General features: G+C 46.3%; 1 protein-coding gene across 44 annotated transcripts in view; it reads right to left on the bottom strand.

Annotated features, from left to right (window-relative positions):
• SCRIB (scribble planar cell polarity protein) overlaps positions 1–27,014 on the bottom strand; it is a 122,562-nt gene that overhangs the window by 12,485 nt on the left and 83,063 nt on the right. For 8 of the 44 annotated variants that reach the window (XM_075086060.1, XM_075086041.1, XM_075086052.1 and 5 more), the window contains 12 exons: positions 21,302–21,370; positions 17,913–17,963; positions 17,256–17,297; positions 16,297–16,425; positions 14,473–14,580; positions 11,118–11,165; positions 10,713–10,878; positions 7,975–8,143; positions 6,768–6,857; positions 6,277–6,465; positions 1,282–1,421; positions 851–888 (listed from right to left, as the gene is read on the bottom strand). In XM_075086060.1, coding sequence (XP_074942161.1) covers positions 851–888; positions 1,282–1,421; positions 6,277–6,465; positions 6,768–6,857; positions 7,975–8,143; positions 10,713–10,878; positions 11,118–11,165; positions 14,473–14,580; positions 16,297–16,425; positions 17,256–17,297; positions 17,913–17,963; positions 21,302–21,370 — 1,239 coding nt within the window. The remainder of the gene's footprint in view (positions 1–850; positions 889–1,281; positions 1,422–6,276; positions 6,466–6,767; positions 6,858–7,974; positions 8,144–10,712; positions 10,879–11,117; positions 11,166–14,472; positions 14,581–16,296; positions 16,426–17,255; positions 17,298–17,912; positions 17,964–21,301; positions 21,371–27,014) is intronic. The other 36 variants (XM_075086040.1, XM_075086046.1, XM_075086066.1 and 33 more) reach the window with 10 other exon arrangements.

Raw genomic sequence — 27,014 nt, 5'->3', positions numbered from 1 at the left:
AAAAGAGAAGAAACAGAGGAGAGAGTAAGGGGAGAGAAATGGATGGAAAACCAGCAGCAAGCTGAGCAATCTATGCAGAGATAAAAGCAGAAGCAGAGCGCCATTCTCAGTTAGTACCTAGAGTGCCTGGATACAGCCTCTGAAAATGAGGGATCTCTTGGACATTGTCTTTTTAGCTATTCTGGAGTCAGGACAGGGGTGCCAAGTTGCAGAGAAACATTATGTGCTTCAGCAAAATGCACACGCACACCAACTTAGGTAGGAAACCTATTTTTGTAGGAAAATTCATGGCAAGATTCTTGATAGCTGTAGCACAGACGGGATTTCAATCCAGAGTTGGCTGTATTGTGTGACCTTGGGCAAAACCACATCCCCTCTCCGGGCAGCTGCTCCCACTATTCCATTTGTCTGTCTTACTGATTTTGACAGTCCTCTGCAACAATGTCCTGTTTCATTTATATGGTGCTTAGAAAAAGGAAAATGCTGACTTCAGCTGAAGATCTCAGTTTTATGATGTTGAGGAAAAAGGGGGCCAAAGTCTCTGAAGTGAAAGGCTTTCTGAACACAGAGATGAAGAACCAAGAAAAGGATGAAATAATAAAACAGGGAAACAGAAAACAGATATTGCACTGTAGTTGCAAAAAAAGGGGGGATGTCTCTATCAACGGCTATGGCAGATCTCCATCCACTGTGCCCTGTTCACAGCTCTCTGCATCATGCAGACAGATCTGGCTTAAGAATTTAAGTAGGGATCCCATGGTCCAGATGCACAGTCCACACCCAAGCTGGGGAACCAACAAATCCCAGGATTATAGGCAAGATAACAAAAGCAAGCAGAAGCATATCATACCAGCCTTCCCGGTGAAGTGACGTTTCTGGGACTGCAATCTGCAAAAGATGACAGAAAAGCACTATTAAGTGAATGGCTGCATTACATGCAACACTTCCCCAAATCTGCCCCTTCCAATAAGCAGCATTTAAGAGTGATAAAAGACTATGCTCAGGAACGACACTGCCTTCTCAGAACAAATGCCTCTTTCCTGGTTTTTGGAAAAGTCATGATGCTGGTTTTATTTCTGCCTGGTTCCCTGGAACCATACCTCAGATGCTCTCTCACGTTTTCTACAGATGAGGCCCATTCCCTATGCTGAGAGATGTCATATGACCCAAACGACCTTCCAATTTAGGCTGGAGGAGGAAATTGCTTTCAACAAGTCTGGTTTCAAGCAAGTTAAGCTAGAGAAGCATTAACTTTTTTCCTCAGAGATAGCTATACAGTACCTTCCAGTGGGGTTGGTGACGGGGTGGGAACAGGTGAAGGTGACTCTGCCAGCTGCTCCAGTGTGCTGCGTTTTTTCCCCTCCTTGGACTTGGCAATAACCATTTGGGCTTTAAGAGCATCCTGTTCAAGTGATTTCATCCTGCCTCAGAAATGAGGGAGAGAGAAAAAGACATTAGACATTGCATTCTCAATAAGAGATAACACTGCCTTCTGCGCCCAGCAGCCAGACCGCAGACAGTCAAAAGACTGAGTGCAGAAAGGTGAAATTAAGCACCCTTGGTTCCCTGAGGCAGACAGACTTTCAAAGCAGGAGAGGAGAACAGCTTGGTTTGCTGTCATCCTGAAGCACGCATGCCCTCATATGTGTTGAACAGACGGAGCCTAGAGCTAAGCATCAACGCACTGAGAAGCTGCAGGCCTTTCCAGATCTGCCATATATGATGGGAGAGCAACCCAAGCTGGAAAAGTAACTGCAGGGGCTCAAATGAGTAGGATTAGTTCTTAGGGCTTTACTCTTCTCTGTGCTCTCAGTGTGTTGCATCTTAACCCTCTTCAGCCATCAGGAGATTATAAAATAGCTAAGAAAAAGTGGGCTCAGCCCTCAGAAGCATCTTCTCCCTTCTCCCAGACAAACAGACCCAGCATCCCCCCTCATTCTTATTGAGACAACTGCCGGTAGTCTGTGGGACCTCAGGGAAATCAACACCAGCAACCACTAAAATTTCCTCCCTACCCCTAGCAGGCCACAGCTGGGAGCACTGCGTTAGGATGTAGGGATACAGACAGGACTGTTGAGCATGCAGCTGGCAGGGAGGGGGCTGTGCACACCTGGATTGGCTTCCTGACCCAGGGATTCTTGAGGCGTGACTCTGCATTGGACTAGACATCTGAGCTGGCCTGGCCCCAGGAGCAGGTGCCCACTGTCGGGACTGGTACAGCTTCCTGGCCAGATCCTGCTCGTACTGCTTAATACTGTCTTCAAGAGCTGAGGATCTGAGGAGGAGGAGGAGGAGGAGAAGGAGGAGGAGGAAGAGGAGGAAGAGGAGATGATGGTGATGAACATCGCAGCAGACAAGCGCAGGGAAAGAAAGAAACAGATACAGGAACATACCCTGACAAGGAGAAATATGGGTCTGATATAGGGGTAGCCTTGATTAAAACAGGCTCCTATATTTGATCCTGTCCAACACCAACTGTTGCAGAAGCAGGAACCTCCAGAGGGCAACCTGGGATGATGTGCCCAGAAGCATTAGCCTTCAGAGCCTCACCACCTAGAGAATGCCCTCCTCACAGGCTAGGAGGAGAGGACTAGAAACGCCCAGTAGACTAATGGGAAAGGCCCAGGAGGTAGTTAAAAGTGTGTATGTGTGTATGTGTGAGGCAGACTGAGGGACTACAGGGCATGAGCGAGTGTGTGGGCACACATTTGATAGACTCTTAGTGTACATTTGCACATATATATATATATCTATCTGACCACCTGTTAGCATGCACCTTTGTTTGACCACAAGGAAAGTGGAAGCAAAATGGACAAGCACATTACAAAAGGTCTATTTGCCACAGGCCCTGGAACACATGCAACTGACAAGGTGAGTGCACCTGTAAAATAGCATGTGCATGGTAGCAAAACTGCCAAGATGCATATAGCCCTTGCTGGACACCTGTCCCCCTCAGTATGTGCCTGTACCTTCTTAATCACACTCTTCCTATGGCATGAATGTCAGCAGGTGTGTGTGCCCAGAACACTTATGTAGCATGGGTCCCAATGTGTTTGTCCAAACAGAGCACAGGGGTGTGTGCTGGGTGGGGTGGGGGGTGGGGGGCACACATCACATGTCCTGGCAGAGTACTGATGACACAGGGAGAAAAAGGAAAGCCCAAGAAGGTGCAAACTGATGGGGTCACGAGTGACAGCACACAGACCAGATAACTGGAAAGAAGCAGAAGATAGAAGATTAGAAAGAAAGTAGTAAAATCAGTGGCATGCACTTAAAGAAAATACAGGTTAGTGAGGCTGCAGCACCATATGCAGGGCAATACAGTCCTCCCTCTCACACAGCACATGTAGCACTGCCTGGAGGCCTCTGGAAATAAGACCTGAGCCCTGGCTGCCATCATGTCACTGTGCCTACTCTAGCAGTTATAGAAGAAGGATCCTAAGAAGACCAGATCATCCTGGGACATCTGCAGTAGCAGGTACAGTCCATCCTTGTCTTACAAAAAGGAGCACATTATGGTGACTGACTTATTCCTGCCGATGCCACAATAAGCAAGGCCTTAACCCTACCCAAGGAATCAGCCAGGCACTTCCCAACTGAATAAAAAGCTGCACCTTGGTGTCAGGAGCAAAGTGGAGCTGAGGACCTGGTCTGTAGGACTTAGAAACAGTAACACTTGATCTGATAACTGAAAAGCAAGACAGCTGCAAGTAGCTTCTCCTTGTCATGTGTTCTTACCTCTAAAAGACTCTGCCTTCACGAGTTCATTTTCCATGAACAAAACAGAAGAGAAGAGACTGAAGGTTTGGAATGCAGGGATCTCTCTCTTGCCCATAGGGGACATAACCACTATCCTCAACACTCACTAATCCTTCTACAGTGTAATGCAGAACTTTTACTGTGCTCTAAGCAATCACAATGAACTTCTAGCTAACCCAAAAGCATAGTCGGAGGTACAGTAATGTTACAGGAGCAAATCATGTGATCATCTAAACAAATCCTGCCCCCACCCCAGCATTTTTCAGATTTCTTTATCTGCCGGCAACAGCAACAAGTTCATGGAAGAACACTGAGTTCTGAGGCAAGTGGTGTACATTCTGAGCAACGTCCTTGTAATGGCTTTGGTTTCAAAGGTTTGCGCATGCAACGTCACACCACTTCTTCCTACCCCCATCTTAAACAAAGCTTTTATTACAGCACTCCTTGGATATGTTAATGCTTGGGCTTAGGAGGAATCAGAGCTGACATCACCTTGTAAACTTGCCCCATCATATAAGGAAATAAGCATGGGAAGTGGAGGCATGAGGGAGAGAAAATCCTGCATATCTAATTGGGAAGGGATGACGGGTCAGTCTCTACCAGCTCTCCAAGCACAGTGATGTTGATTTTCAGGAGAAGCCCAACAGACTTCTGTTTTGTTGGATCAAATACAACAGTGGAGCTTTTTTTTTTTTAATTAGGTGCAAACAATGAGCAGCAACTCTGTGCAAGATGTCTACTCCTGACGACAGTGGGGTGCTTACACAGCATTATACTGACAGTCAGTTTTTAATGTATTCAACACTATTAGCTTTCCTGTGAGACAGAGGAGTGCTACTACAGTCCTCTCGCCATGCATCTGCAGCACAGAGGGACTCAGTTGTCTGTCCAACATCATAAGGAAGTATATGCCAGAGCAAGAATTTGGATCTGGTCATCTCAGTCCCAGCCAGCCTCTTCTGAGTGGTAGTTTGTAAGCACACATTTGGCTCCACAACACCTACACAGCTGCTAGCCCTGTAACACACTGCATCTGTTTTGGCAGGCATTGTTTACAAATTCTCTTCCACTTGCATTTTTGTAAAAGGGTTGTTCATGGCTTAATGTGAAAATACAGAACTTCCATTTGCAAATGGTGCCACCTGAAACATTGTGACACAGAAACCATGAGAACAGCATCAACAAGAACAAATGTGAGATGCCAAATAGAGCAGAACATTCAGTGAATCAGAGCAGCAGACAGAATCCCACAGTATTTGACGCATGAAACAGCAGCACAGGGTGGAAACAATCCTGACAGAGCACACACTGTTGACATCCTGACTCACCACTGTGCCTGTATGCAGGCATTCCTATTAGTGGGGAACTAGGGAAGGAGAGATTACTAAGTATAGACCCACAGAGTAATTCAGGTTGGAAGGGACCCCTGGAGGTCATGGGGTCCAAAAGCTGCTAAAAGCAGGGCAAGCTTCAACGGTCTAACAAACATGCTAGAGGACAACAGAAATCAATCTCTTCCAAATCAAGGTTCTATGTAACAAACAGGCTTTCCAGTGGCCTGTTCAGCTTTCTAACATTACAGGGCAGTGCAGTGAAACTAAGGCAGTGCTTCAGAAAAAAAAAAACTCTGGCTGAGACAGACCAGGCCAAGCACTCATCCAAGGCGAAGAGTTGAAGCATATCAGGAAAGTTTTCCTTGAAGGGCAAAAGTCCCGGTACTGGGAACATTAGTCCAGCTCTAAATAAACCATAAGCAGATCTGTTACATGATCAAGTAACAATGGGAAGCTTTGTACCCTCAAAGCCCTAGATAATTAGCCAGCTTCTCATTGAGGATTCCACTATATACTTCTTCATCCTCAGAGCCTCTGCAGAAGACAACAGCACCATTATCATCCGTGTCTAAACACAAACACTGGATTTGCCAAGTGGTGTCAGAACTCAGAGTAATCCCTCCAGCGTCTTACCTAACAGGCTGGCAAGGATGAGTCACTAGCAGCCCTGTTCCTCTAAAGGAGGATAAAAATGGATAAGAATGTCCCCGTCTTGCTAATTGGCTTCAGCAAGTTATCCAGTGTTGCTAGACTGGAAAGATGAAATGCTCTTTTCATTTTTCATTTTGAATATGTCACCTTGCAGCTTCAATACCGTCCTTTTCACGTGTTACAAAAGAGGTGGTAAGCTGCGTACTGAGAAGGAAGGAATAAATACCTTTATGTGACGGTAAATGTAAGTTATGTTTTTTAAAAAACTCCACTGTCTTCATGATTGTGCAAGCACTGTTGAAATATGAGAGACATCTTACCCACGTAGCTGTCAGAAGCAGATGAGCTCAGCCAAGCGGCGGATGCTTTGCACTGTTTTAACAGATTCTATATAACCTCCCCTAACATCTGACTTAAGAAGGCTTTTTTATTTATTATTTGTTTTTAATACCATGTAATCCAAGAGACATGCAGCAGGTCCCCTTTCCCTGAACTAGCCTAGTGAAGAGAACAGTGAAAGTTATTCTCTCACCGTGCTGCCCTCCACATTGCTCGTTTCTCTGCCTCCAGAGCACGACGTTCTGCTGGAGAAAGCTCCTTCTCTTGACCACTCAGAAGCTCAGGACTCTGCATTCGCAATCGCTCCTGGTGCCGTCGTTCAGCTTTGGCCGTCCGCACAGGTGCTACTGGATCCCCTGCTCCAAGATATAATGGACTCAACCTGGGCAGAAAGGGAAACAGTGAGAGGTAGGCTGGCCTGATCCACCACTACTCTTATCTGCCTGTTTTCAAGATAAAAGGTGATGACCAACACCCCCAATCAACTGTTTAGTACCACATCCAAGGACATCACCTTGGGAGACACATAACAGAGGTGAGTCTCTCTTAAGAAGTTGATTCCCATCACAGTTTCCCTTTCTCCACAAAATCCTTCCTTCTACACCCTATGTCTGCTAAAAAGGAGAAGCCATCTGCTCCATCATCTGGCAGCTCCTAGGCAAAGGACGCTGCTGATCCACTTACCCAGACATAGAGTTGGTTCTCTGTTCAGGCTTGATTCCCTCTTCCAGTGAATTCCTCTGTGAGCTGCTGTTCTCACTGACATCAGATGGCCTAGAGAAAAACAAGCACACCAGCTAACAGTACCACAGGCTGGCATACCCAGGAAAGGTTCGGAACAGACCCAAGCCCCAGAAAGCAACATCTAGTTCAGTTTGAAGACAACCCTTAATGACTTTGCTCAACAGCTCCTTCTCCATTGCTGCAAGGGTTTCATAAATCTGTTGACTTCATAAATATTCACACTCTCTAACATCAGAACTCATTTTCTTCGTTTGTAGGTCAACCATCCATTAACACACACACACACTCACACACACTCTTCAAATGTAATGCATTGTGTTTCCTGACAAGTTCTTGCACAGTTCTAGCCTGGCTGCTTCCAGCTTTTTCCTTTGCTGATGTCAGATATGCATGAATGTTAACAAAGGATGACCCTCCTGGGTTGTAAGTGAATGCACATCTGGGCTAGGGATGAATCCTGAGCGATCTCAGAACGGTGATTCTCAGTGTAGCCGCTCTATGTGCAACTGCTTGACACACTGAGGCTTTATGCTCATAATCAAATTACTGCAGACTTCAGATCAGCTGAGCTGTAGTTATCATCTGCATTCTAGGTTGTGCACATGCAGATACTACTAGTTTGATCTGCAATGAAAGAAGGTCACACAAGCCTGTTTTCCACAGGTTAAGAACATGCACACAGTTACTGTGGCTCAGTTGGCAGTGAGAAAGTTTATCATGACTCTGAGCCCCTATTTTTGCTGCTCAAGGTTATTTTGATTAAATTGCAGTTACTGTTCTAGAATGACCAAAAAAACCATTTCAAGAAACAGAAATTCAGTCTATTCCACTGTCTCACCTTTGTTCAAGCATAAATAATAAGCAACTGAAAGTCACCTGATGGATTCAGCCTTACTGTTCTCTAACTTCCTACATCTCAATATGAAAACAGTAGGGATAAGTAGGCCTTCACATCAAACCACGAACATCATTACATACCCAAGTGCACAGCCAAAGGAGCTATTCTTCTGAAAAGAAAGAGCTCGAAAAACCCTGCCCTTTTCTATGCTGAAGAAGAAATACTGCCCAGCCCTCTTCCCTGAAAATTATTGATACTGGGACACCTCTGACACACATGGGTGGTACTGAGCCACTAGTCTTGTCTTACCGAGTTGCTGGAGCCTGGATGTTCCTTCCATTTAGTCTTTCAATCTTGTACTCGACTCCTTCAATGATGACACTGGACTGCATGCTGATCTCAGGCACCTGTTTAACCATTTCATCCTCTTCTGCTTCTTCCTCCAACAGAAGGGTACGTTTCTGCTGCAGTTTTCGAGCTGCCAAAATAAGACAGACTAATACCACAAAGCACTCACTAAACCTCCACAAGGATGCAACCTCTGGGCAGGTCCTTACGCTCATCATCCCTGCAGGGTTGTCCCACTTTAAGTCCATACACTCTCCATGGATGCCTTTGTATCTCCTCCACTCCACTAATGCTTCAGATGTAATAAACTCTACACCGTCCCCTCAGTTCCTCCTTCCTTATTCACTAAACTTCCATTCCTGAACACTCTATGGAACAGATTTCCAACAGTTCATCATGCTGAATGTACTCATTCTGAAACTGGAAGCCTGTGCAGACTCTCCTGCCCCCTTCCCCAGAGCGGACAGACCTAGGAATCTGCATGTATTTTGAGTCTGATTTTCCCACTCACCTCCTAGAGGGACCAAAGCCTGGAGGGCAGGTGACGGCCACCATATGTGGCAGTGGACCAGAGGAACCATTAGGCAGGCAGGCATATAAGTAACAAAGGGACCAGGGACAAAAGGGACCAGAGAGCCAGCTGCTCTCTGCAGGTGGCCAGTCACCAGAGGTGTTCTTCAGGGCTCAATTGTAGGGCCAGTTCTGGTCCATATTTTTATCAGCAATCTGCATGCAGGAGTTGAATGCATCATTAGCGAGTTTGCTGACGATCCCAAACTGGGAGGTGCTGTTGACTCGCTTCAAGGGACATGAGGCCTTGCAGAGGGATTGGGCAAGTATCAAGAGCACGAAATTTAGCAACCACAAATGCAATATTCCACACCTGGGACAGAGTAATGTCAGGCACATGTATGAACTGGGAGAGGAGTGGCTGGAGAGCAGCCCTGCAGAAAGGGATCTGGGGTTGCTGGTTGGCAGCAGGCTCAACAGAAGCCAGCAGTGTGCCCTGGCGCCAAGAGGGCAAACCGCATCCCAGGGTGCATCAAACACAGCATAACCAGCTGGTCAAAAGAGGTGCCGTATTTAGCATTGGTGCGGCCTCACCTGGAGTACTGCGTGCAGTTTTGGGCCCCACCATTTAAGAAGGATGTGAAGGTAACTCAAATAGGTCCAGAGGAGGGCAACAAAGCCGGTGGCAGGGCTGGAAGGCATGTCCTATGAGGAGCGGCTGAGGACTCTGGGTTTGTCTAGTTTGGAGAAAAGGGGGCTGAGGAGTGACATCATTGCTCTCTGCAGCTTCCTGAGGATGGGACGTGGAGAGGGAGGTGCTGATCTCTTCTCCCTGAGACGCAGGGACGGGGCGCCTGGGAATGGCTCAAAGCTGCATCAGGGGAGGTTCAGGCTTGACATTAGGAAGCATTTCTTTACCGAGAGGGTGGTCGAACACTGGAACAGGCTTCCTAGAGAGGTGGTAGATGCCCATGCCTGTCAGTGTTTAAGAGGCATTTCGACAATGCCCTTAATAACATGCTTTAACTTTTGGTCAGCCCTGAAGTGGTCAGGCAGTTGGGCTAGATGGTTGTAGGTCCCTTCTAACTGAAATATTCTATTCTGACCCATCTTCCATAACTGCAAAGTAATAACACTGGTTGGCCTCTTTTATTAAATGTTTTTAAAATGCACAAATGCAAACAGAACACTTGTACAAACAGGTGTGCCTATATGCTGAAATTTCTAATGCTACAGGTTGCTGGAAGTGGGAGCCCAAAGCAGTAGAAAACTTTATCTAAATGCTGGAATTGCAAAAATCCAGAGGATGTAACTTACCACTTTTGAGATACTTGATTGGGTTGTTTCATCCAGAGTAAGCTAAAACTTAATTTATTTTCTGGATAATCTTCACCATGAGATCTCTCTTCCACAGAGCGACATTTTTTTTTCTTTCTTTTTTTTAAAAATTCTAGTATTCAGAGATATCCTGATTATGTGATGTCTCTCATCATCTACCCTGCTTAGCAAATCTCAAAACCAGCTGAAATGCAACCCTGAAAGTCATCATTACTCTACAGTTTCTCCTTCTATAGTTTATATCTTGATCTTTGAGTCTCCTACATCTGTGCAAGACCCAGCACTTGGCCTTGTTAAACCTCACACAACTGACCATGGCCCATCAATCCAGCCTGTCCAGGTCTCTCTGCAGAGCCTTCCTGCCCTTGAGCAGATCAACACTCCTGCCCAACTTGGTGTCATCTGCAAACTTGCTGAGGGCGCCCTCGATCCCCTCATCCAGATCACTGATAAAGATATAAAACAAGACTGGCCCCAACACTGATCCCTGAGGAACATCACTTGTGACCGGTCGCCAGCTGGATTTAGCTCCGTTCACCAGAACTCTGGGCTCAGCCATCCAGCCAGTTTTTTACCCAGTGAAGAGTACCCTTGTCTAAGCCATGAGCCTCCAGCTTTTCTAGGAGGATGCTGTCGGAGGCAGTGTCAAAGACTTTGCTAATGGTGGAGAATCCACAGAACTCCTTAACATTCACGCACTTCAAGCTATCCGCAGGCCTTATGAGTAGTCAACTATGGCCTTTTGGAAGTGCTGTATTTCTGGTGTACGTGCTTTTCCATTCCTGCCATGGAGAGAGGCCTTCAGGCCTTCACTTAACAGGCCAAATTTCCTTGCATAGATTCCAACATACCTTCCTCTTCTTTCATTTTCTTCAGGTCATCCTCTCCTACCAAGGAGACACGTTTGGGAGGCTTATCCATCTGCTGTTGCTTCACCTCAATTTCAAAATACTTCTGCCTCTCGCGGAAGGATCTCTGCTCAGGGCTGTGCAGTCCACTGGGGCTGTGAGTGGCCACCTGCAAGAGCCACACCGGCACTGCCCACAGAGTGACCAAGCCAGATCTCCCTCCCCACATTGCCCACAGTGTGTGCCCCACACCTGCCCAACCCAGCCACATGCTCCACACCCTCTTCCTCCTCCCCAGCCCACCCCTGTGTGCCCACACAGTGAACCTGTCTCCACACACACAGCCCCGAAAGCCTGAATCCTCTGCTAGTCCTCATCCTACTTCCAGATCCAGCCGCCAGAACTCACCTCCAGGGCAGTTTTGGGATTCTCTGTGCTGGTCTGACCAGGCAATTCCTAAGAATACAGAGAAATGGGCACGTTCTGAAAAGAAAGTTTTCTACCACCGCTCCTGCCCTCCAGCCAAGTGTCACCAATACCACATAAACAGCAGCAGTCCTGGGCATTAGCTGACAGACTAGTTCACAAAACAGTCCCAGAATTAACACAAGACAATGCCACTTCAGGCTTAGCAATCGTGAGTAATAAGGATTTATGTTAAATTGAGGGATAAACAGAAACAGATGGTGACAACTTTTTGAAGGGTAGAAACTGAAAAACTTGGGGAAATAGATGAAGAACAGGAGCAGAGAGCTTAGCTTAAGATGGAGGAGGCTTAGACTTTAAATCAAAGATGCAACTATTGAAAATTTACTTCTACAAAGTGAAACGCTGTCAGGGCAGAAAGAAATCTGCATTTACCAGAATAAATAAGAGAATATTGGATGAGTAGAACTACAGGGGGCAGAAAAAGAAATTGATCCACAAAACCCATCTGAGAACCAGAAATGGGTAAGGGTAAACGAGAACTGCCAAAAAGTTAATAAAAATATGAAAGTTTTTAAATTATATAAATGAAAAGGAACCACAAGAAGAGAGCAAACAGACTACCTTCAACTTTATTCAAACGCACTCCAAAAACTAACAGAAAGTTTTAATTTTGTATAAGTAAGGAGCAAAATAACAGAGAAGGAAAGAAGAAGAAAAAAAAAAAAAGAAAAAAGCTTCTACCTAAGACGTGAGTATTGGGAAATAGAAGTTATTGCTGCTAACACAGAAGAAAACCTAAAAGCTCAATACACTCACCTGCAGGGACAAGAAAATCACTGTTCAACAATTCTGAATGAAATGATTTGTGAAACTGCACGGCTGACAAGCATGGATTTTTAATTGACTTGTATAATTGGGTGGCAGTTCATGTCTAAAAAATAGCTAATATATTCTTAAAAGTCGAGAACCAGGAAAAAACAATTTGAGCAGCAAAGCTATCAGTCTGTTCAATTTCAACACAACAAATATTCACGGATTGATATAATAAAACCAAAACCAAACAGAAAATATTAAAATCAAGCAGGTGCAATGAAGATTAACCTACTATCCTATATATAAATATATAGGATATTATATAAATATAATATAAATAATTTTTGAAACAAAGGAACTGCATAGAATTGTCTGAGACTTCAAAGATCAGTTTTGTGACCTACCTTGCTTAACACTTTCATTGCCAAATTTGACTCAGAAACAAGGGAGGTGTCAATAAAATTTGTGAATGGGAAACATCAGAATACAGGTTCACAGAAATGCAGTTGTCTGAGACCTCTGCAAATTACCTCATTCATCCCACTCCACTGAATGGGGAGGAGCATTGTCAAAATTCGAAATAGATTGAACTGTCATCCTGGAATGACAGACTGATTTGAGGAGGATGGAAAGAATTTAATTTAATAGTGCAAAATACAAGGTTACCTACTTCAGGATCAGTAATTGTTTCTTAAGCCACAGTACAACAGCTAGAGACTCTGAAGCTGGAGAAATCATCTGTGTACAAGATACAATCTGACTCATGAATTTAGGTCATCTGGTGGGTTGCAGATGCCAACAGAGACAAGTTCCAATTCCTTTTCGTCCTGGACTTAGCTAACAACTTCCCTGAGCTTCTAGTGACAGTCACCCAACTCCAAGTAAATCAGTCTATAAAGCTGAAATCAACCCTCAAACAGTAAAGAAAGACTTGTGACCCATATTAATTTACCAAACCAGATCAATATGAGGCCAGATGAGCACCAACGCAGGCCAAGGTAGACAGCGGGAGGACAGGATTAGCTTAGAGCTAACACAAAGTTACTGTCACAAATCACTACAGGAGAGCCATAGCTCCCAGTATAGCATGATTATGAAAAAGGTAAGTGTGATCTATTGACGTGTAAGGAAAGGTATTGTCAATTAAGAGAAGGGGAGGGAAGGGGAGGGGAGGGAGGAAACCACAGTAGAAAGAAATCTGTGAAGCAGGATCTCTCATTTGCATCAAAGATGTGCCAGCACGAATTCAGATAGGAACAGATGAAAAGGAAAGCAGTAAGATGATTAAGAGAACAGAGTGTCTTTCCAAACACGAGGTTCTCAAAGGGGACAGTGTTTTGCTTCTTTAGTTTAGTAAATGAAGTGATAGTATGATTGTCAATAAACAGACAGCTCCAGAGATCTTGCATAACCGGAGTGCTTGCCATGCATGGATAGAAGCTCTTCAGGAAGGACAGGCAGGGAAGACGGCATGGGTGATGCCTCAACAGCATGCTAAACATAGGTCAGGACAATGCTTTTGAATAGTAAGAGCTGGCCACATACTGGGCTGCTGGAGTGCAGCCAGCAGGTCCAGGGAAGCAATCTTTCCTCTCTCTTCAGTCAGTTTGGGGCTCCCCAGTACAAGAATGCCACTAACAAACTGCAGCATGTCAAGTGGAAGACCATAAAAATGATTTAGGGGGCTGCAGGACATGACATTTGAGAACAGGCTCAGAATGCTGTGCCTGTTCAGCCTGGAAAAAAGGAGGATCAGGACAGGGTGATCTCATTCCTGTATTCAACTTCCTAGAGGGGAGTTACAGAGCACAAGGTCAGACTTCTCAGGGGTGCACTGCAAAAGGATGAAAGGCAACACATACAAGTTGCGGTAAAAGAAATTCTGATAAAACATATAGGAAAAACCTCTTCACAGCAGAGACGGTCATATACTGGATGAGATTGCCCACAGTGACCTCAGAATCTCCATTTTTGAAAATTCAGAACTCAGGTGGACTGGCCCTGAGCAACCTCATACAACTTCAAAGGTTGCCCCGTTTTGCATGGAGGACCAAGGCAGATGACCTCCGGAGGCCTCATCTAGCCTGAATGGTTCCATCATTCAAATACATGGAGGGGAGAAGGAATAGTTCCAATTAAGTTAAAGATCAAAATCTACTTTAAAAAAAAATTCCTCATAACAGGCTTACCATGGCCCTGGACTCTGAAATTTCAGAGATTTTCTATATCAGAACGGCATGGTTATACAACAGCATCCTAATGTCCAGGGAGAATAACAGCAACATAAAACTCAATGAGCTTTCAGGACTTGATGTGTTTACAGACAGGGTAACCGTCTGCAACGTGAAGACTCCAGCTTCCAAGGGGACCTCAATATGTCCTTCCTTCTCAACAGCTTTCACTGGAGGAAACAAATCACTACGTGCTTCCTATTCTCACATTTCCCTTGCTCACCTGCAATGCTCAATCTTCTGTTTGTACCGCTGTTCGCGTAACATCCCCACCAGCCAGCACTAGTTACCTGTGTCTCAAGCAGAGGGTGTGACAATGGCACTGCTGCAAAGGTCTTGTATGCTTGCTTGACGTTGATGGGGATCTCATCAGGAGAGGGTGGTGAAGGTGGCTTTTGCTACAGGGACATAGACAGAAAGTAAAGATAACCACAGAGGTTACAAAAAACTGAACATAGGGGAAACACAGCACAACTCAGCCTGCAAAGCCTGAAGAGTGGAATACATAAGGGCCAGCTCCTGCAGCCTTTGGAAGAAACGTGAGCAGCGTATTGTATACACGCTATGTACAGCAGCACATGTATCACAGCCCCATTTTATTTCTTGGATGGTAGAGGAGGAATGATACTTCTGGTGGTACAGATCCTCACTGACTTGACCAGAATTTTCTGACTGATCGCTTGGCCAAGGGGCCATATTGCTGTCACAGTCCTTAAGGATTTCCACCCAATTCAACTAGCACGTGCCTACTTGAATCAGTGGGCTTTTGGGGCTGGAATAGGAGAGCTATACAGTGGACTCTGACCCCTACTTAGGACTGAACAAGCCACATTTAGTTTATTAGAAAATTGAAGTCAAGCTCTGGACTTACCTGGCATTTCTGGCTAAAGGGGCCTTGTCCATGGGAAGTGATCTATTAGTCTCATTTGTTTCTTGCAGCAGCTATTGTACTTCTATTTATAAAATGACCAGTATGTACTTCTACATAATTCGAGGCTAATGGACACAGTCTCCTAAATCAAAGTGGCAACCCATTCAGGATCAATAATCTGGGGATGACCTGCCTTTGATCTCAAATTTTCCCTTCACAGAATTCCACTTACTCAGAAACATGTGATAAAGTCCAAGAGACCCTCCTACTGCTTGTCATTTGTCTTTGCTGGTCTCTTCCTCACCTATCTTCCCTGTAACCCCTCCTAACACATTCAGGGAGGAAGAGCAGTTGGGATGACCTGCTCAAAGCATAACAGAAATTAATGGGAGTAGAGGGGAAATGACACCACCACCTTCCTTTCTACCAGAAACCAAATCCCCTTTGGTTGCTTCATTCTTTAAATCCCTCTAGCCGCACTAACTCAGTTTCAGGTGTTTGTTGTTTTAATTTGTCCTGGACCAAGGCTAAATTATGTTGTTTGATGATGTTCCCTTCTGCAAAGGCAGAACATCAAGATCAGAAGAGATTGTAAAATATGTGAATCTTGGCCAGTTACATGGATTATATATCACTGTTTGTCTGCGAATCAGGTCTCTAATTTGTTATCATGTCATACAAGCTTCAATACAAAGAGAAGGGATATACTGCAGGTATACAAGTCTTCTGTCATGACAAAGACCACAATATCTGAATCTTTCTCTCCCATCAACATACAGCCCAGGCAATATGAATCTTTCAAAACCAATCATTTTGCAAATCATAAAACTTATTGTATGCAAGATGATATTAGCTCTTGCTCCAAGATGCAAGACATCGTTAGACAAAGGTTATGAAAGATTTATGCCTCAACAGAACAACGTCGGTCACAATACAGTTTCAACAATGCTAATTTCTTCAATGGGTAGGTGAAGATACCAGGCATGCTGGTAAGTCTCATCTACATTAGGAAAAATGCATGGGATGCACTGACCATGACTCTACTTGTGAAGAGTATGGGTTCTTACTGAGGGCATCCAGACTGATGCATAAACAAGACCAGCCTTACCTAAGATATGTGATCTTTAAACTACAAAATCACCACTGGGAGGGTGTGTTCAGCCTACCCGCCAGAAAAAGTGGCGCTATAGCAACACAGGGCAGATAGACATAGCTTAGCAAGAAGGAACTGCAGGCCACTTACAGAATTCTGGATATTGAAGCACAGCTCAGGTTGCTGGAAGGGATTGGGGCTGTCCCCGTCCTCCAAATTAAGTAAGGCAGCATTTTGTCGCACACGGGAAAGAGGCTGAATGACGCCTGGCTTGGTCTGCTTGTGTCAATACCACACAACGGGGGAAAGGCAGAGGAAGGGGCAGGGGAGAGAGAGAGAAATGAGCAGTTAGGGCAACAAGATGTCTCTGCCATGCAAGTGAATAAAACAAATCCATGCACCTGAGCTCAATTCCTCAGCTGTGCTGCTGACTCCAGCTACCAGACTGGGAGGGCGAGCTACTACAGCAAACACCAAACAATGCCTCTGGTACAAGTACTTTGGACAGGCAAAGAGATTCAGACAAGTCAGAGTCACAACAGGGTTACAGAGAAGGCCAGGACATGAGGAAGAATCTGCAATACAAGTAGCAGCCGCACAGGTCAGAGGGGTATGAGTCCGTCAAAGCTTGGAGAGTGTAAGCATCGTGAATGGAAGATGCCGTAGGGAAACATCAGCCAGGACTGGGTTTGGCAAAAGCTGGGGATGAAAATGAACTGAGACGCAGCTAGGGCTCCAATTAGAAATGAAGACGTAAAAGCAGTGACAAGAGTCTGAGATTTGACCTAGATGTCATCACTCTTGGATGCTGTGTGGAAGTGAACATCTAATACTAAAGAGAGTAGAAGCAGGAATTGAGTAAGCCAGCAAAAACTACATGAGTGAAAGCTGCAAAGGTAAACAGGAATAAAAGCTGCAAAAACACTTGTTTTGAGTTTTCAAATTGACAATATTTAAGACTTAGTGCATTTGTTCGAACTAGAGGTATACTGGAGGACTGAAGATAGAATAAGAGCCAACAGTGAGACTTGGGAGGGCTGGAAGTGAGCACACACAGAAGGAAGAGGCAAGCTCTATGTGGTGGAGAATGCACAGGCAGATGTACTTACTGATTTACTGTCATCCTGCGATGTAATGAAGTTAATGGAAGCCTGAAAACACAAATACAGGTGTAAATTTGGAGTCCATACAGGAAGCCTTTAGTCTACCCTGCTCCATACCAAAGAGAAATACGAAAGTCCCAACCCCATCCCCTCCCCTGCCCCGCTGCCCACCCTGTACAGGGAGAAGGCCCCGAGCCCCGTACTAACCCCCACCATACCTTCTTCTTTATGTGGGGAGCAGTCCAGAGCCCACCCACAAGAGCTTCGCGCAGTTCCTCTGCTACGTGAGAAGGCACTCACAACTCTTTCTGCACACCTCTGGGCACTGCCCCCGCCCTCCCCCTCTCCGTTCCAGCTCAGCTGGTCCTGGCCCTTGCTTACGTCCCCTGCCCTCTGCACTTGCTACCGAGCTTGAGCAAAGCCACAAGCACCACAGCTTCTCTGCCAGGAAGCGTTCACAGATGCCATCTCAGCAGTGGATAGCAGGGAACCCTCTCATGCCTCGGCCTGCTGCCCCAGGTGCTGCTCTCCGCAGCAAGCCCTCAGTGCGCACCAAGACCAAGAGCCAGGGAACACAGAGCTGGAGGAAGGGGCAAAGAGCAGTGGTGCTGGGTGAGAGCAGCACGGAGCAGCAGCGCACACTGCACACCATCAGGCACTTACAAAGCGTGTCTCCCTGCCTGACAGGTGAGCAGGCCGAGGGGCTGCAGGCGTCTGGAGAGAGGCAACGCCAGGGAGGGTCATCAGGGGAGAGAATGGGAGAGAAAACGAAGAGACCGGGTTTTCCGTGTGAGAGGAGCACCTTTCCCAGCACAGAGACTACAGTTACCCAGAGATGTCAGTGTCCCCACGCAGCTCCTTGCTGCCTGCCATGGAGAAAGCCCCTCTGCCCTCCTTGGCACCCACACACAGACCCACCACAAAACACCTCCTTCCTCCCGCCACCTCCTTCCTCCCCCACCAGAAGCTTGCAGAACTGAAGGCCAGGCAAGACAGTCATGACGCCAGCCTCAGGACAAAGGATTCAACCTCCCTCAGTAATTCTCTGAGAGCTCTGAATTAAGCCTGTAAATTTTGGCTGGACTACAAGATGTCAAAACAAAAGAAATTCCATTGAAAATAGATGGTGGCAGAGAATTAGAGATGCAATTCCTTGGAACTTCTACTCCTGAGCAACAACCTGAAGGTCAAGTCTCCTGAATCCCCAGAAAATGTACAAGCCACAAGGCTGGTGATTGCCCTGTGTCCTTCAGTATTACCTGTTGGACCTGTTCCATTTTGTGTAACATTCACTATCCAGAGAGGACTAAATCTACCAGATACAGCCTTACCTGACACGCAGAAGACTGCTGCGGAAGGCTCTATTCCAAAAAGTATTAAATCATATAAATGTGACACAAGCTTATGTACAGAATGCAGGGTTGAGAATGCCACTAGCAAGACTAACAGCTCAGCACTGCAACACCAGAGCATCTTCAAGAACAACTGCCAGAGTCACCAATTCATAATAGCCGTAGACCAGGTAAGGAAAAAAGGCTATCAAAATGGCACACAGACTACATCTCAGGAATGAAAGCAGTGGGCAAACCTGTTGAAGACCTTAAAAGGCTAAAATAAAGGACAAAGTAATGAAATTGGCGATAAATACTTTAAGAAATTACTAGAATCTCTCATGGCAGACGCATCTCTGAACAGAGAGATAAAAGAGAAAAACAAGAAAAAAGCTGTATAGATTATTCAATATGTTGCTCGAGCTACAGAGAATTCATGATACAAAAAAATGTGAAGTGATAGAATAGACTACAAATTACAGCAAGTGCTACATAACAGGGAATTTGAGACATCCAACCTAAAATTGGAAAGGTAAATGCCTGCATCTGCAGAAATGCTCCTGGGGTGCATTAGTGAGTGCATAGAATGCATTAGTGAGACCTTGTTTATTCTTCTCAGAGCCCACAGAGGAGAGAGTGAACAATTTCACCTCGAAAGTTTCCACTCTCAGAGCAGTAACTGCTATGAGAAGACAAAGCAGTCACTGTTGCCACAGAAACTGAATAATGACAAACCACTAAACTCTAAAGACAAACAATTTATCACTGGGCAAGCCCACCCCAAGTTAGAAGAGTAGATGGCATTATAGCCAGAGGGTGGCTAGTGGCAAAGACATTGGCGCTAAGCCTCCAGTGCCAAAACACCGATAAACAAAAACACCAGGAGTACTACAAAAGTTGCCTATGACAAATTGGAACAAGGGACATTCCATCCAAATCCAAAGTTAAAAAAAAAATAAAGTCACAATGAGAGTAGTCAAATATTGGAGGAGGCATCTAGAAAGATGTAGACTTTCCATCTCTAGAGGTGTTCAAAATTTAACTGGACGTGGCCTTGAGTAACCTGATCTAATTGGACCTGCTCTGAGCGTGGTCTTAGACCAGACCTCCCATCCTAAATCATTCTATGAGCAGCTACATGGCCACCCTTTGGGATTTGGGCTTCCTTTTCAGCTAAGAGCTGAAAAGACAGAGCAAATTAATATCTAGATCTCTTCTTATTGCAGAATAAGGAATATCATCCCCAGCCCATTTCTTCTAGACAGAACGAACCCAATCTCAGAGAAAATTTGCACTTGTGGTAAAGGGAAAACTTACAAACAGCCCAAAATAAACCTCCAATCAGTATGCAACTGCTGTCAGAAAAGCAAACAAGTAAAAACATATGCAGCTGGAGCAGAAAGCATTGAAATAGTATTACTATATTGCATAGAATCTTCTTCTAATCTTATTGTGTCCCCGGTGCTCACTCAACTTCAAAAGATCGAAGAATTCATGGAGATGCAAGATAGGCCAAGGAAGCAATAGAAGATGGACTGAACTGTTGCATACTAGAGCTCCATTGTCCTATTTGGTGCTCCCAGCCACATGGTCCTGACCCTTCTCCTGAGTCAGTGTTCATTATCACCTCACACCAAGATCATGCGATTTATCTTACTAAGCTGAATTAACCTAGCAAAAAAGCAGACAGCTTTCATCCAACTTAGAGAACTAAAATGACTCAGCTAAAGATCAGGTAAGTGTCAGAGCTAGCATGACCGAATAGTAGGAGAGCAGTTGTACTCTAAAAGGAATGCAACAGACACAAAATGACTAAGGATAGAGTACAAAGTACAATTTTCAGTTCTTTCCAGCGCCCTAATATAAAAAAAAATGGGAAGACTAAAGGGAAAATTATTAAAAAAAAAAATCAATTTAAGACTATTTAACTTCAAAAAGCTCAACTAACTTGTGAAACCTACTGCCACAGGATGAAAAATGAAATCAAAGACTTAGCAACATTTAAAAGAAAAGATCAGAGTTTATATGAGAAATAAGAACAGCTAGTGAGAATAGGTAATGCTTAAAAAAACCATCAAAACCTACATGAAATAAAGACACTTCCCATTTCAGAGTGAAAGCTGGCCTCTAAGAAAGAGTTCCAGAAAATCACTCCCTAAGGGTACACTAACGTAGAACTGTCTGCTGCAGGATCCTTCAGTTTTCTTCTGAACAGCTGATGTGGGTTGCCAGCAGTGTCACAGACTTAGGACTCTCTCTGGGAGACTGAGTCGCACTGGTTTACAGACCTGAGATGATCCTCCAAATCCTGACCTCTCCATTTCTTCTGACATACCAATTGCCAGAATTAAATAGTCTCTGTATAGGGCACTGGTGAGGCCATTCTCAAGAACAACAGACAACTACAATTTTGTAGTCACTCTAGGTACTCCCCTGCTCATTACCCTGTGAATTAAGTTACTCCTCAGAGCAGTAATTTTCCACTGAGTTTATGACTAGCCGATTACACTCCTGGGTCCTTGAGACATTTTGAAAGAGCAGAGTTCTTCCCCTAGTTCTGTAGTTGCCACCTGTGACAGATGCCCCTCCACCTCAAAGGTATCACTCTCAGGGATGGAAGTCACACTCAGCTTCCTCTGCCCTTCTGCCCTGGTGCCATCTTCCCCTGGAACCATGCCTCCCTGCCTTTGCCCATTTCGCCTGTCCTGGGGGCAGTCTCACCTGCTGATTATTAGGAGAATAGGGGGTTTCACGCCTGGAATTTCCTGTCCCAGACTCGCCCGCAGGAGCCTGAAAGAGAGAAAACAATGCTAGATAGTTACTGTATAGCAGCAACTTCCATGCCTCTCCCTTAGCAGGGAGACCAGGATGCAAGGGAGACCACTGACATCCAGCCCGAGGCCAACTACGGGCCACCTCACTGTGGGAGAGCAGAGTTAGCATTGGGCGCAAGAGCAGCTGTCACATGGCAGAAACTTGCAAAAAGCGCTAGATACAGCAAGGGAATAAAACTTTGGAACCGAGATCATATCCAGATGTCCTGCAAGGCCAGCTGAATCAGGTTAAAGCCTTCTGCCTTGTCAGACATCCCTGGGAATCCTCTCCTCACTTCTCCTTAGCCCTCAACAGGCTGGGCCACAGACCAGGCAAACCTCCTGTGGTGTAGACACTGAGCAAAAAAGCGACTCCCAACTGAAAGGAGGCAAGATTCATCCCCAGCCACATTCACTGCTGTTGGCCTACTGGTAAGACCTCTGTGAGTAGCCCAGAGCATAGAAAAGACAGGGCTCTCACCCCCTCCACAGGAACCTATACAATCATTGATCTGGGTTGGAATGGACCTTAAAGATCATCTAGTTCCACCCCCCCCCCCCCGCTATGGGCAAGGACACAGGTTGCTCAAAGCCCCATACAACCTGGCCTTGAACACTTCCAGGGATGGGGCATCAGCAACTTCTCTGGGAAACCTGATCCAGTGTATCACCACCCTCATCATAAAACTTCATTATATCTAATCTAAATCTACCCTCTTTCCGTTTAAAGCCAATACCCCCATCCTATCACTACGTGCCCTTGCAAAAAGCCCCTCTCCAGCTTTCTTGTAGGCCCCCTTCAGGTACTTGAAGGCGCTATAAGGTCTCCCCAGAGCCTTCTCTTCTCCAGGCTGAGCAACCCCAACTCTCTCAGCCTGTCTTCGTAGGAGAGGTGCTCCAGCCCTCGGATCATCTTTGTGGCTCTCCTCTGGACTCACTCCAACAGGCTCGTGTCCTTCTTATGTTGGGGGGCCCCAGAGCTGAACACAATACTCCACGTGGGGTGTCACAAGAGCAGAGTAGAGGAGGACAATCACCTCCCTTGACCTGCTGGTCACACTTCTTTTGGATGCAGCCCAGGATACAGTTGGCTTTCTGGGCTGCAAGCACACATTGCTGGGTCATGTTGAGCTTCTCATCAATGAACACCCCCCAAGTCCTTCTCCTCAGGGCTGCTCTCAAACCATTCTCCACCCAGCCTGTATTTGTGCTTGGGATTGCCCTGATCCATGTGCAGGGCCTTGCACTTGGCCTTGTTGAACTTCTTCAAGTTTGCACAGGCCTGCCTCTCAAGCCTGTCAAGGTTCTTCTGGATGACATCCCTTCCAGTGTGTTGACTGCACCGCTCAGCTTGGTGTTGTAGCCAAACCTGCTAAGGGTGCTCTCAACCCCACTGTCCATGTCGCTGACAGAGATGTTAAACAGCACTGCTCCCAGTACCAATCCCTGAGGAATGCCACTCATCACTGGTCTCCCATTGGACATTGAGCTGTTGAACATGACCGTCCAGCCAATTCCTTATCCACCAAGTGGTCCATCTCTCAAACCCATGTCTCTCTAATTTAGAGACAAAGGTGTCATGCAGTACAATGTCAAATGCTTTGCACAAATCCAGGGAGATGGCATCAGTTGCTCACCCCTTATCCACCAATGCTGTAACCTGTTGTAGAACATCACCAAATTTGTCAGGCATGATTTACCCTTAGCAAGCCCACGTTGACTGTTACCAATCACCTCCTTATTTTCCATGTGCCTTAGCACAGTTTCCAGGAGGATCTGCTCCACGATCTTGCTGGGCACAGAAGTGAGCCTGACTGACCTGTAGTTCCCCAGGTCTTCCTTTTTTCCCTTTTTAAAAATGGGGGTTATGTTTTCCCTTCCCCAGTCAGTGGGAACTTCATCGGACTGCCACAACTTCTCAAATGATGGATAGTGCCTTAGCAGCTTCATCTGCTAGCTCCCTCAGGACCTGCAGATGCATCTCATCAGGTCCCAGGGACTTGTGCACCTTCAGGCTCCTTTGATGGTCTCGAACCTGATCTTCTCCTACAGTGGGCAGTTTTTCATTCTTCCAGTCCCTGCCTTTGCCTTCTGTGACTTGGGCAGTATGGCTTGAGCGCTTGCCAGAGAAGACGGAGGCAAAAAACTAATTGAGTATGTCAGTCTTCTCCATATCCCAGGTCTCTCCCTTCCTTCCGGAGAGGGCCCACATTTTCCCTAGTCTTCCTTTTATCACCAACATACATACAGAAGCTTTTCTTGTTGCCCTTGACATCCCTGGCCAGATCTAATTCTATCGCAGCTTTAGCTTTCCTAACCTGATCCCTGGCTGCTCAATTTCCCTGTTCTCAATTTCTCTGGCTTCTCAATTTCCCAGGGTACCTGTCCTTGCTTCCACCCTCTGTAGGCTTCATTTTTGTGTTTGAGTTTGTCCAGAAGCATCTTGTTCATCCATGCACACCTCCTGGTGTTGCCTAACTTCCTCTTTTTTGGGGCACATTGCTCCTGAGCTTGCAGGAGGTGATCCTTGAATATTAACCCACTTTCTTGGGCCCCTCCTCCCTCCAGGGCTTTATCCAATGGTACTCTACCAAGCAGAAACCTGAAGAGGCCAAAGCCTGCTCTCCTGAAGTCCAGGGTAGTGAGCTTACTGTGCGCCCTCCTCAGTGCCCTAAGGATCAAGAACGCCACCATTTCATGGTCACTGCAGCCAAGGCTGCCCTTGAGCTTCACATTCCCCACCAGCCCCTCCTTGTTGGTGAGAACAAGGTCCAACATAGCACCTCTCCTTATTGGCTCCTCTATCACTTGGAGAAGGAAGTTAACAACACATTCCAGGAACCTCCCACATTGCTTATGCCCCACTGTGTCGTCCCTCCAACAGATATCAGGGTGACTGAAGTAACCCCCATGAGGACCAGGGCTTGTGAACATGAGGCTGCTCCTATCTGTCTATAGAGGGCCTCATCCACTTGTCTTCCTGGTCAGGTGGCCTGTAGCATACCCCCACTGTAATGTCACTTGTTCCTGCCCTCCTGACCCATAAGCTCTTGGTGAGCTCCTCATCCATCGCCAGGCGGAGCTCCATGCCCTCCAGCTGGTCATTGACATAGAGGGTGACACACCCTCCTCCCCTGCCTGTTCTTCCTAAACAGCCTGTATCCTTCCATTCCTACACTCCAGTCACAGGAGCCATCCCACTGTGTCTCCATGATGCCAATAAGACCACAGCCATGCGGGCATGCGCACATCTCTAACTCCTCTTGTTTATTCCCCATGCTACAGGCACTTGCATAGAGGCATTTAAGTTGGGCCCCTGACGAAGCTGACATTGGCTGGAGTGGCTGGAATTCCTTTGTGCTGCTCTTCAGGTGCTCTCCTGCTGACCTGTGAACCTCCTCCAGGCTCTGGGCATCTATTGGTGGCACCGGTAGGAGTGGAATGGACTGAGGTTCCCCTCCCCTGGCAACTTTAGTTTAAAGCCCTCCTCACCAGCTTGGCGTGCCTATGAGCAAAGATGCTCTTCCCCTTCTCTGACAGATGACCCCACCAGCCCAACGCTCAGGCTGAGCCAGCCTACAGCCAGCCCCAATGGCTACAAGAGAGCAGAGTCCGAATAAATACCTGCAGTCTGTCCACAGGATTAAGGAGCATGATTTAAAAAGTATTTTAGGTGTCTAAAGATGAAAACAAGTAATTTTGGATTTAGAGAACTATTTAAGCAAATCTAGGGATCCACAACCATTAATACCATACCCATTCACGAGTGAATCATGGTAATTTGATTCAAGTCAGCCTTGGGCAATGGTATTCCTACTGACCAAGCCAGGAGATGTGATCTGAAGTTTATATTGGAGCACAGAAAACATCTGATCCTTCTTAGCACCGGAGTGACAGAGAATGTGGCTGCAAAGAGTGCTCTTGCTCACCCTGCTTCCGGCTACTGCTATCCAAGTCTTCCCATGTGTCAGCACATGCAGCTTACCAATCCCCAAGGAAGGAGATGTTCTACAATACTGTTTTTCAGGGCCTTCAGGTCCCTAACCCAGCTGACACATGACTGCTCCAGTTCTGGTGTCAGCACACAGGAGGAGAACATGCAGACAGGGGGAACTGATCCATTTTGACAGCAGTGTGGAATTAGATTAGCTCCAGCTAACTGTGACACCCACCTCCAGACTGATGATAGCTGATCTGGTATAAAGTCTACCTTCAAAAAGGGTCTGCTTTGTGACCACTGCTATTTTGATCTTTTGAACTCTAAATCCAGATGTCTATAATGTCCAAACCATTTTGACTTTTTAATACACCGAGAGGTTACAGAGATTCAACTACATGCTTTGCTCCATGCTTACCTGCCTACACATCTGTGAAAAACAAATTCTCACCAAGGAACAAGGCTACAAACATCCAAGAGAACTACAGCCGAATGTGTTTTGTTTGGTTGGTTTTTATTCTGGGGGCGCTGTTTGTTTGCAGTTCTTTTACTTCTCTTGCTTTTCAGAGCTCCTGAAAGGCTGAGAAAGGAAGAAGGGGGAGTGGTGTGGTGCTAATCTGGAACATAATATTTTTGGGTCTAGTCCGTGCTCTGCCACAGGTTTCCTGCGTAACAGTGAGAAAGTTAAATACAAACAGATTTCCCAGAGCAGAAAGCAAAGTTCTCCCTTGAAATCTGAAAGTCTAGATATACTGAAACATGTCACTTCAAGGACCAGCGTGCACCTGGGCCATAGATTAACTATGTCAGCTGCACTGCCTCTTAGTTTTCAGAAGTCTAAAAACGGCTGTGTTTGTTCAGGCCCAGATGCACAAGTGTGACACCACCACCATTCTTCTACAAGCCCTGCCAACTCCCCACTCACAACACCGCTGCTCCTAGCCTGACTCTTGCCCACCCAGAGAGACATCAGGGAAGTCGCCTGACACCACTGCCTCCCCTCAAAGAGGGGCTCAGCAGCATGCACACTTGGCAATAACGGGTACATTAGTGGCTGGAAGACAATTCACTGACCACCAGCGACTGACAGCCTCTGCACGCAACACTGAAGGAGCACATGTGTTAGGCGGGACCAGCCCCCGCGCAGGCCTCGTGCTGCCTGGCATCTGGGGCCCAGTGCATGCGCAGGGGTTTAGTAGAATGCAGGTGGCCCCAACTGCGTGATTGCATGCCACACACAGCATGCCGTGGGACTGCTTGCCTTGGAGTAAAGGTTGGTCTTCAGCACTCCCCCCCTGCCATAGCCCAGGGGTGGGCCCCCCAGGCAAGCCTTGCCTGCTGCTTTCCCCTTGCGGTTAGCCACCACAAAGGGGTTCTCACTGAAGAGGATCGGCTGAGAGTCGATCATACACTCTTGCTCTGGCGTCTTTGGCATCTGGTCCTGGGACAAAGGGCAACCCGTGGGATCCTGCTTGTCTAGCTGGGGCTTTTCTGCCCCACTCGTGCACTTGTCAGATGACGCAGGGTCCTGAGGAAGGCCAGCAGCTGTCTCTGGGTATGAATCCCGGCTGTCCTGTGCCACTGGCAGAGACAGCATAGCGCAGTCGCCCTCCATTCTGGAGCTGGCCTTATTATACTGAACAAGCTGAGAGGAAAACAAAAGGATCAGAAAGAAATACGGAGA

The sequence above is a fragment of the Phalacrocorax aristotelis genome, chromosome 2 (genome assembly GCF_949628215.1).
Source record: "Phalacrocorax aristotelis chromosome 2, bGulAri2.1, whole genome shotgun sequence".
Lineage (NCBI taxonomy): Eukaryota > Metazoa > Chordata > Aves > Suliformes > Phalacrocoracidae > Phalacrocorax > Phalacrocorax aristotelis.
This window is presented reverse-complemented; position numbering and strand designations above follow the sequence as displayed.